Source organism: Lepus europaeus, chromosome 7, assembly GCF_033115175.1.
Source record: "Lepus europaeus isolate LE1 chromosome 7, mLepTim1.pri, whole genome shotgun sequence".
Lineage (NCBI taxonomy): Eukaryota > Metazoa > Chordata > Mammalia > Lagomorpha > Leporidae > Lepus > Lepus europaeus.
Window position 1 is genome coordinate 59,499,652 of NC_084833.1, and position 12,103 is coordinate 59,511,754.

Genomic DNA, 12,103 nt, shown 5'->3' on the forward strand with positions numbered 1-12,103 from the left:
GCTGGCTGTGGGCTTGTCATAAAATGCCTTGATGAAAGAATAAACACATTAAACTGATCCTCTACTGCCTGTACAAATGGAAAGGGTTTCCTCAAACTAGAAAGTTTGTAATAAATCAGAGTTGAAACTAGTATCTCTTAAATATAACACCAAATGCAGTTTATTAGGTAATTAGTATGCGTCAGAAATATAATACATGCTTTTATTTTCCTTAGAACATTTAGGCACAGAGGTACTTTTTCTGTAAGTTTCATATCCCACATTTGAAAACTACATAGAAGCTGAAATTGAAGAAGATTAAATAGCCTGTCCAAGTCTAGTCTCTAAAAATTAAAAGATTTAAATTTGGGACTAAATAAAAAAACTCATGTTATATTTTCCTCAACTCTTCCCTCCCATCTTTTTTCCCTCTCACAGCATGCTTTCTTTATCTTTCTTCTTTTTCTCATACATATTTTGGCTCATGTATCACTGGCTAGATTCTGAGTATCCTAAGGCCAATGACTATATCACAGTCAGCTCAATATCTCTTTTATAAATTAAAAATGTGACTATAATACTAAAATTAATATGTATGTACATGTATATATATGTAAATATATATATAGGAAGATGACAGATTTATGTTTGAGTGCATTTTAAACTGATGACACGGGAATAATGGAGCTCATAGACATTCTTGAGTGAATTAAAAGATATTTAAAAAGACATTCAGGAAACAATTAACATTGGTAAAGTTCACAAAACATCTAAGTATTACTTGTCTTAAAAACACTGAAAAACATTGCAACACTGGGTCAGTGTTAACCAGTAGCAACAATGTACTGGACTTGAGTAACATTTGTCCTTCATGTAGAGGACATCCTTGCTCTACATTACTGAAGCCATTCCTCATTCCATTACGTTTTTGGTCTGCATGTGAACCTATAAACTCTTATGAGAAGCAAAAGTTTTAAAATAACTAGACTTGTTTCTTCAATATTCTGCATCCTATACTTTTGGCAGATCTTTGTTCACAAGAAGCATTTTTTTAAACATGTACTTGCAAAGTTTCAGAAAATCTACATAGAGTGATTTATGTTTTTTGATACAATCCTATCACACATTTTCTGAATTTCTTCTCTCTTATCTTCTCTATCCCAAGCAATATATCCTATTCTATAATTAATTTGTCTTAGGTAGAGCCAACCTTGTCTCCAAGTAAAAATTTGATTACAGCTTCCTGAATCTGCTTGGTCTTGACTCCATAAACAATTGGGTTCATGGTGGGAGGCAATAGAAGATAAAGGTTGGCCACAATGATGTGTATGTGGTGGGGGATATTGTGCCCTCCAAAACGATGAGTGAAAAATGTGAAAAAAGCAGGGACATACGTGATTACAATGGCACAGATATGAGACGTGCAGGTACTGAAGGCTTTGTGACGAGCCTCTGCTGATGACAAACTTATCACAGCCCTCAAGATCATAGTGTAAGACACAGAGATACAACAAATGTCAAACACGCCAATCAGGAGAGCAACCATCAGACCATAAATAGCATTGATTCTAACATTGCCACAGGATACCTTGGCCACAGACATGTGGTCACAGTAAGTGTGCGGAATGAAGTTTCCCTGGCAATAGGGCAGGCGTTTGGTGAGGAAAATGAATGGGATGATGAGCATCACACTCCTCAAAAAAGTGGCAAGGCCAGCTTTAGCAATGACAGGGTTTGTCAGTATGGTGGCATAGCGTAGTGGGTAGCAGATTGCCACATAGCGATCCAAAGCCATTAACATAAGCACCCCAGACTCCATCCCAGTCAACATATGGACAAAAAACATCTGGGCCAGGCAGGCATTAACGTTAATCTCCTTGAGGTTGAACCAGAATATGCACAGCATATTGGGTACAGTGGTGGTGCACAAGGTGACATCAGTAAATGAGAGCAGGGCCAGGAAGTAGTACATAGGCCGATGCAGGGCCTCTTCATGGCCAATGAGGTAAATGAGCCCACAGTTCCCCACAACAGCAATGATATACATGAGGCAGAAGGGCAGAGAGATCCAGACATGTGTGTCTTCCAACCCAGGAACTCCATTCAAGATGAAGAATCCTGGAATCAGGCTGGAGCTGTTGATCCTAAACATAATGACTGATAGGAGGAAAGCATTTTACAGTCCTTAACAGCAACTGTTTTCTAAATAGGAAAGAGAGAAATAGGGTTAGAGAACAAATAAGAAAGACTGATTTGGAGAAAATGATTCACAAGTGCCATGAACATTCACTTCATTTTGATAACTGGGATTTTTTTTGCAACTGTAGCAAGAGAAACTTTGAACTACCATATCTAAAAGCTGTTATTGTGAGTGCAGTCTAAGTAACCATCACTGTGAATTTTGTCTAAGTAACCATTCTCAATTTCCATACCTCTACTTAGCATATCCCTTACACTCCCTCACATTACAAAGCACACGCAAGGTTGAGACTGACTTTCAGCATCCAGTGAGTGATTTCTATTCTCTTCACTCAGATTCTTCCCATGCTAGTTGCATTTGAGTCTCATCACTGAAATCACTGACATTTATAAAATTATACTAATCTGACTAATCTTCATCAGTGGTTTAACTTCCAAATTTTCATGGTAACTAAAAAGCACTTTTATTTGCCTTGAGGATTATGAAAAAAAAAAAAAGGCTATATTCTCTCTGTAAAGTTTGCCAGTAATGTCCCAGATAGCATGCTCAAAATAAAATATTATAGATACTCAATAAATTATACTGTTAGAGACATGCTTTAGTTATGAAGAATTTGGTGTTTCTGGTACTCAAACTGCATCTAATGTCCAGGCCATGCTTTTTCACACTGTGGAAATTCAAAGCAATTTCTTGACAAGAAACAGAAAAAATATTTAGCTTCTAAATCATTAGAAAATTTAATTTTTGCAGCTATTTTATGTAAGATTTGAATTCAGTTAGACACAGTATCCTTCCCTTTTGGTTTTATTTTCTTCTCACATTAAAAAAAAAAATAGTTCCCTATCCATCCTTAGTACTAAATCTACACTCAAGAAGCCCATGGAGATTTAAAAACTACTGATGTACTGCTTTATTTAAATATTATGTTTACTTCAATTTCTGGACAAATAATCAGTACAAAGTACAGAATTATACTTCATATCACTACTTCTTGTAGGGGAAACAAAGAATTAAATTTGATTTAGAGTTAGAGGTGTTTCAGAAAAACTTTGAAATAATTAAAATATTTCTTTGACATGAAAATAAAATGATCCTTAGGTTCTGGAGTAAACCCCCTGCAGCAAAGCCAATATCCAACACACTTTACCACCCTGCAGAACTAAATAGAGTTGCTGTGTGATGGCATATATTACACGGCTATGAAGCCACAAGACATAAATTAGTTTAATGCAAGCACTCTGGAAATCACTACTGTATCCACTTTTACTGCCTAGAGTACACAAACATCACCATCACCAAGGAGATGCTGAGATACAGAAGTATGACACGTTTCAGAGACTTATCGTCTCTGGTTCCTAGCTAAATGGATCTCATATAAATGACCCTTTCCTGTAAGGGAACTCTCAGAACAACTCTTCAGAAACGTCAGCATATGTACAGAACATCATTTCCTAGACCTGGACCAGAGAAATTTGCAGAATAAAATGTCCAGGGCTCACTCTCCTTTATGTGGATATTGCAATGAAATGAGGAAATGGAAAGTGAGACTATGCTCAATGGAAGCCACCCATTAATCCTAAAGAAGTGAAATGGAAAGAGATATACTTTAGCCCCGGTACTGTCACTTTTTGTTAACTTTCTGCCTGTTCCAAAGGTTTGTGTTCTTAGCCAACAATACCTTTGCATTTTCTCAGAATACATAGTGTTTTGAAAATTGTCCACTTACCTCAATGCTAGGTACAACCAAATCCCCACACATGACTGAGAATCCTTAGAAGTTACTTGAAATTTGGAATGAAATCTTCTTACATAGGATTTAGTTTCCCTGGAGAATCATTAGCAAGATGTCCCAGGATGATCGAGTCTCCATAATTAGATGTCACAGTGGGCTCTGTCTGAAAGAGACTGAACTTTGGGCTTTGTGGTAATAGATATATATTTATTAACTTTGAAAAGAAAAAAAAAACACATTAAAGATAATACCTTCTCCTAAATGAGAAATGTGGCTACCAAGCCTGGTGATGATAAATTATTTTTTATAAATATTTTTTCTTTTATTACAAAAGAAATAGATCCTTAATAAGAAAATATGCAACTCATATAAAAAGTATAATAAACAGTTAGAAATTGCTTATGTTCTCAACACAAAGGAATAACCATTCCAAGATATTTTCAGGATTTCATGACATTTTATAGTTATTTTCTACAATATTCTGGGTTGTTTAGGACATAGATTTCAGATGAAATGGGGTTGTATACATTATTTTTTTCTCCAGTATTATTTTGTGAACATTTTATCATGTACTTAGTATATTTTGAAGAGTCCTATAAATAAAACAATAGGAAGATAAAGCTTTATTGTTTAGTGTTAAAATATGTCACATCTCATAACTAGCCTCATTAATTGGGCAGTGTATTAAAAGTATAAAAGTATTTATTTTCAGCAGGAACTACTTAATGAATGCATCAATCATTCTTTTAAACAGAGCTTTCAAACACTTCTCAGAATATTCTTTTACATGTTTTAATACTGTATTGGCCGGCGCCGCGGCTCACTTGGCTAATCCTCCGCCTGCGGCTCCGGCACCCCGGGTTCTAGTCCTGGTTGGAGCGCCGGATTCTGTCCCTGTTGCTCCTCTTCCACTCCAGCTCTCTGCTGTGGCGCGGGAGTGCAGTGGAGGATGGCCCAGGTCCTTGGGCCCTGCACCTGCATGGGAGACCAGGAGAAGTACCTGGCTCCTGGCTTCAGATCGGCGCAGCGCGCCAGCTGCAGCAGCCATTTGGGGGGTGAACCAACGGAAAAGGAAGATCTTTCTCTCTCTCTCTCTCTCACTGTCTAACTCTGCCGGTCAAAAAAAAAAATACTGTAGCTAGTCAATTATTTGAACATTGTTTTAATTATTATAAAACACTGATAACCCCAGGTGTTCATAATTCTATAGTATTAAGAAAGACTTTTAGGTTTGTATCACATATAGGCATATTCACTAAAGACTTGGTAGATAAAATTAAAATGTTAAATTAAGTTAATTATGTGAATACAGGGAGAGCGGCAAGATGGCAGAATAGGAAGTGAGCACATTGATAGTTCGGAAACACACAGGTTAATAACAGTGGAGATACTGCAGGGTCAAGGAAGAGTAGGGGAAGAAACAGCAGAGGAAACTCTTCCGGAACTAGTGATTCACAGTGGACCTGCGTGGAGAGCGTGGGAGCCCAAGTTTGGGACACCAGCGGCAGACTCAACATACCAGCACTGGAACGCGAGGTGAGCTGAACCTCAATAGCCCAAGACACCTGCAGGGAAGCAGAAAGAGGAGACTAGAGGGAACGAGGCTTGAAACTCCGTGGGGAAAAGTTCACCAGGCTAACTAGAAGAGAGAGAGGAAAAAAATAAAAAAAAGTGACCGATACAGACACAAGTTTCTCTCTCTCTGTTCACCTCTCAAAGGCGAGCAAGACAAAGAGCAGGCGCCATTTTGGACATACGTCATAAGCAGGGCGACCTCAGGTCTGCACTAGCCCTGAGCCTAGCAGAAAAACCTGACTCTGGGGGGAGGGGTGGAATAACAGGAGATTAGGATCTAACTTGGCAACCCAGTGGGAGACTGCAAGAGAATTTGAGCCCACACTGAGGGCAGCAGAGATTCCCTGTGTGGTCCTTGGGAAAGAGCTTCCGATCTCTGGCTCCTGTGGGTATATCATTTGCCTGCTAACTACCTCCAATTACGTTCAGCTGTGCGGAATTACTTCCCTTTTGAATCAAAAAGAAAGAAAGAAAGATTTACCGCACCTAACCTGGGAGTGTCACCTTTGGCACACCCTCAACCCTGAGGAACCAAACAGAGCTCTCAGTCCACACTCATCTCAAGCCTCTAAGGCTCCATCGAAAGCCTTAATATAGAGTCATAGCATAACAAGAAAAATCACCAGAAGAAACCAAATATCTCCAACATGCCAAACAACAAACGCAAAAACCGAGGTAACAAGAACAAGGAAGAAACTATGACGCCCCCAAATGAAAAAGACACCCCAGTTCAAGATTATGAAGATGATGAGATCGAAGAAATGCAAGAAGAGGATCTCAAAAAATTGATAAGAACATTAAGAAGTTCTCAAAAACAAATTCTTGAACTACAGAAATCCTTAATGGACAAGATAGAAAATCTCTCTCGTGAAAATGAAATATTAAGGAGGAATCAAAATGAAATGAAACAACTAGTAGAACATGAAACTGTGATAGTGATGAGAAATCATAATGAAATGAAGAATTCAATAGATCAAATGACAAACACATTAGAGAGCCTTAAAAACAGAATGAGCGAAGCAGAAGAGAGAATATCAGACTTAGAAGACAGAGAACAGGAAAGGAAACAGTCAAACTAAAGCAAAGAAGAGGAAATTAGAAATCTAAAAAATATTGTCGGGAATCTACAGGATACTATTAAAAAACCTAACATTTGGGTTCTAGGAGTTCCTGAAGGAATGGAGAGAGAGAAAGGATTAGAAGGCCTTTTTAGTGAGATACTAGCAGAAAATTTCCCAGGTTTGGAGAAGTACAGAGACATCTTAGTACAGGAAGCATATAGAACCCCTAATAAACATGACCAAAAGAGATCCTCACCACGACATGTTGTAATCAAACTCACCACAATGAAACATAAAGAAAAGATTCTAAAATGTGCAAGAGAGAAACGTCAGATTACTCTAAGAGGATCTCCAATTAGACTCATAGCAGACTTCTCATCAGAAACCCTAAAGGCTAGGAGGGAATGGCAAGACATAGCCCAGGTACTAAGAGAGAAAAGCTGCCAGCCCAGAATATTATATCCTGCAAAGCTCTCATTTGTGAATGAAGGTGAAATAAAGACCTTTCATAGCAAACAGAAATTGAAAGAATTTGTTGCCATTTGTCCTGCCCTGCAAAAGATGCTTAAAGATGTGTTACACACAGAAACACAGAAACATGGTCATCAATATGAAAGAAGGTAAAGGAAGGAAACCACACAGAAAAAGATCAGAGGAAGCTCAATTTTTCTTTCACATAGAATTAAAATCTGATGCTCTGTTAAAGCAATGTGTTAAAGTAATCTATTATGTTCTCTTGATGTCTATTAAATTCTAATTGTTCAAAAACAGCTGAATTTTTATTAAGAGCTATGGGTTATTTAAATATGTGCTATTTTCAAAGATTTGAATAATCACCTTGTAACAATGATCAAATTTGGTCTATGTTATGTCATGATTTTAAGGAATCGTATTTCAACCAGATATTTTGGACTTCTTGGCATTCTTGACAGGCATTCAAAAAATCAAAGTTTCAAACAATCCGGTCTCTAAAATTTCCAGTAAATCCTGGACTTTGGTTTTACTAGTTCGGGCCCAACTGAAAAAATTGACGGACCTATGTCTCTCATCTTATAGAGACACCAACTAATCAGGCTATTTGGATTATATTAGAAGTACTGTCAAGATGTGACGTGGTACCAAACTTTAAGTTTCTATAGTGGAAAATGCTATTAATACAAATGTTTGAGAATTAAAAAGTCTAATGATCTTGTGTTACTAGACATGATAGTTATCTTAATGAGAAAGCCCCAGAGGCCTAAAGGGTTAAATACTTGTAAAATCCTACAGGTGCTTTCAAAAATACTGTGAAGTAAGCAAGTGCCTCTTGTTGGTTGATGAGTTTATAATTTTAAACATGGCGACTTAAAGTCTTTTGTCATCCAAGTTATATATGATTTGCTGCTCATAAAACTAAAGCGTTGTTGGTTCTGTGTTTAGCTGTCCTCCTATAGGTTCCTATGGACTTTTTCCAGCCACTTCTATTGTATTCAGTACTTTGGGATGGCTCTGTAAACAGATGAAGCCAATAATGTATTAACAGTACCAACTGAGAGAAAGTATGGTTAACTGAGGTTACTAAAAACAAAAAGCAATTCAAATCAATTGGCAATTTACAAAAAGAGTTAAAGATTTTAAAAGCTATTATTAAAATTGCTATATTGGTCTATTATGCTATGTTATATGTGTGTACATATTGTATGTCCACATGGGGAAATTTTATTAAGAGTTTTATTTTAATTGGCTTATAGATAAGATTGCCCATAAATTTAAGCTGCTAAAATTAATCAAAGATACATTTTAATTCGTGTGACCTGAATCTCTGCATCACATGTTTTATACTTGTTGGCAGAAAGAAACTAAAAACATTTTATATGGTTGTGCTTAAGTTTACTGGTTAAACAAACTACACCATGTTAGATATTTAAGAAGTGTTTCCAAATACATGATTCTTAAAATTTATAGAAGGCATTGACCTTCTGGTAAATGTTTTCTTAAGTTGTTATCTAATGGTTGAAACGGTTTGCTAAGTATTCATGTGATATTGCTATTGTCAGCAAGCGATCTAGGACTTGCTCCCTCATTTCTCTATTCTAAGCCCAACTTGTTCTTTCATTTCTCTATTCTCCTCAAGGTAGGAAACTAATTCTAGTATGAAGGAATCTGTAGGAAGCACAATTTAATCTTTAGACCTTATAAAAGAGATGGCTAACAATTTTCTGTAATAGCATAGCCAAAATAAGAGCTTAAATTATAATCTCATAGCTAGATTTACTTCGCCATCAGCGAAGTAAACAATAAGTAGAAAAAACCTCCCTTTCAGACCAAAGGGAAAGAAAGTTTTTAAGTGAGAATATAATTTTCCTCATGGGCATTGTCTACCTTAGAAAAACTACTACAGAACATGCCTGTGACTATAGACTTGTAGTTCAGGCCACCGATGATTAGAGATGGAACTTGGGCATTCCCTTGGCTTGCATCCTCTGGTCTGCTTTAACAGAAACCAGGAGGAAAAGAAAGCTAGGCATCAGAAGCAATGGGTGGCAGGCCTATTAATGGCTAATCTGTACAGTGATCTGCCCTCAAGGAGACCCAACAGGCCAGTCTACTGCAGTGCCTTTCAATGTGGTAAGCCTGGGCTTCAGCAGAAGTCAACTTGTGAAGAGCCCCGGCAGCTCTGCCAAGAGTTGGATCACTGGAAATGGACCTGCCCTGGAGTCGAAGGATGCCCAGGTCAGAGCCACAGATCTTATTGGCTCTAAGCTGAAAAGCCCTTCACTCAGCCCAACTTCCAAAGTGACCACTGCAGCTGAGGGGATGGTCAAGTAGGGTCAGCAACATTGCAGGCAGAACTGTAAAGTTCTTGTTAGAGATGCCACCTGCCTTTACCTGGCCAGCTCTCCTCCCAGGCCAGCCAAGTAATGAAAGTCAACAGAGTGCCTTCCCCTAGGAGGTTCACACCTCCCTTAGGATGTACCCCATGTGAAGAGATAGATAGGTCTGGGCCTCTTAACTTACAAGGCCTAAAGCCCACCAGATTATTATCAAGCCCCTTCTGTCAGCTTCTATTTGCCTCTCATGCAGAAAACTTAATTGTAGCTTAGACAGCACCTCTCTTAGCACATCTAATAATGACTCTGTCCTTTGTTCTAGACCCTGTCTAGTGCACTTGGGCCTCATTCCTTCGTAATCATAACCTCTACTCTACCTCCAATGGCTCTACTCCCAACCTGTGTGTACTGATGGTCCTCTTCCCCACTTAATGCTGTATAATTGTTCAGACCTGGTGAATGCCACTCTTAGGATCATTGGTTACTATCCTCACCCTGTCTTTTATGACCTTGTCTAAATATGATCAGAGTCGGCAAGCTTGGAAGGCTTCCATAGCCTTGGCAACTCATGACGACAGCCTAGGGTGGTTACTGGCACCATAAACTAGAGTGTCAATTTGTTGGGTCAACAACAGGAGCCACTGTGCACTTGCTCCTCATGTGGGATCTCTGTCCTTAATGTGCTGTACATTTTGATTTAATGCTATAACTAGTACTCAAACAGTATGTTTCACTTTGTGTTTCTATGTGGGTGCAAACTGTTGAAATCTTTACTTAATATATACTAAATTGATCTTCTGTATATAAAGAGAATTGAAAATGAATCTTGATGTGAATGGAAGGGGAGAGGGGAGGGTTGTGGGTGGGAGGGAAGTTTTGGGAGTGGGAAGCCATTGTAATCCATAAGCTGTACATTGGAAATTTATATTCATTAAATAAAAGTTAAAAAAAAGAAATCAAAATGTAAGATCATACATACAACTCAATTATTTTCATACCAGAATTAATCCATTGTTCTTCAAAAATATTTTTACAGTACTAATATTATATGTATTGTGCTAAGTTTTGAAAAAGATAAAAGAGAGGTCTCTCTCTCAAAAGGATTTAATTCTTTTTTAAAAAATATATTTTATGGAGAACAAATTTCATGTATTTCATTTGTACAGATTTAGGAACATAATGATACTTCCCACCCTCCCCTCCCTCCCCTCCATGAACCCACCCTTCCTCCTCCTTCCTCTCTTATTCCCTTTCTTAATTTTTGCAACATTCTATTTTCAGTTTATTTTATATTCATAAGATTAACCCTACTCTACGTAAAGAGTTCAATAAATAATAATAAGAAAAATCATTGTTCCTCAATAATTGAGACAAGGGCTATAAAAATCAATGATTCTCAAAATGTCAGTTTTACTTCTCTGCAATAAACTTTTTGGTACTGAGTTACCACAGATCAGGGAAACATATGGTATTTGTCTTTTGGGGACTGGTTTATTTCACTAAGTATAATGGTTTCCAGTTGCATCTATTTTGTTGCAAAAGGCAGGATTTCATTCCTTTTTTACAGCTAAGTAGAATTCCATTCTCTCTCTCTCTACATATATATATATATGTGTGTGTGTGTGTGTGTGTATCTATATTTATATCTATATCTATATCTATATCTATATCTATATCTATATCTAATTTCTTTATCTAGTCTTCAGTTGATGGACATCTGGGTTGATTCCATATCTTTGCAATAGTGATTTAGCTGCAATAACCATTAGGGTACAGATCACTCTTTCTTTCTTTCTTTCTTTCTCTCTTTCTTTCTTTCTTTCTTTCTTTCTTTCTTTCTTTCTTTCTTTCTTAAGATTTATTTATTTTATTATTTGAAGGCAGAGTTACAGAGAGGCAGAGGCAGAGAGAGAGAGAGAGAGAGAGAGAGAGAGAGAGAGAGGTCTTCCATCCATGGTTCATTCCCCAAATAGCCACATTGGCTGGAGCTGTGCCAATCCGAAGCCAGGAGCCAATAGCTTTTTCCAGGTCTCCCACACAAGTGCTGGGGCATAAGGATTTGGGCCATCTTCCGCTGCTTTTCAAGGCCATAGCAGAGAGCTGGATCAGAAGTGGAGCAGCTGGGATCCGCACTGGAGCCCATATGGGATGCCAGTGCTGCAGGTGGCGGTTTTACTGGCTATGTCACAGCACAGGCCCCTGGATCACTCTTTCATGTGCTGATTTCATTTCCTTTGGGTAAATAGCCAGAAGTGGGATGGCTGGATCATATGGTAGGTCTATATTCAGATTTCTGTCTTCCACAGTGGCTGCAGTGGCTGCACCAATTTACATTCCCACCAACAGTTGATTAAGGTACCTTTCCCCCCACATCCTCACGAGCATTTATTGTTTTTTAATTTTTGTGCTAGAGCCATTCTAAGTGGGGTGAGGTGAAACCTCATCGTGGTCTTGACTTGCATTTCCCTGATGGCTAGTGATCCTGAGCATTTTTCATGTGCCTGTTGGCAAGGATTTAATTCTTAAAGTTCAAAGACTTTCAGATCTACATAGTCTCTGTTGTACCTATAAGATTATGCCTTTGGGAATCCTAAGTTATAATGAAGGACAAAATAGTTCCTGAAACAATTCTCAGTGGTTCAGGTAGTGTCCTTAGGACCCAGACATGTCTGACCTTTAAGTATCCCTTTTTCATACTGTAAACATATACAAACACACACTTATATTCACACTCACATGGGAAATC

At 37.9% G+C, this 12,103-nt stretch overlaps 1 protein-coding gene across 1 annotated transcript; it reads right to left on the bottom strand.

The window, feature by feature from the left end:
* Window positions 1-1,174: 1,174 nt before the first annotated feature.
* LOC133764483 (olfactory receptor 52N2) lies at window positions 1,175-2,131 on the bottom strand. Its single transcript, XM_062198159.1, has one exon. It carries the CDS (start codon window positions 2,129-2,131, stop codon window positions 1,175-1,177), a length of 957 nt encoding a protein of 318 aa, XP_062054143.1.
* Between the last annotated feature and the right edge of the window lie 9,972 nt (window positions 2,132-12,103).

Excerpts from the sequence above, each read along its gene's own strand:
- LOC133764483 (XM_062198159.1), bottom strand. The coding sequence starts at position 2,131 with ATGTTTAGGATCAACAGCTCCAGCCTGATTCCAGGATTCTTCATCTTG.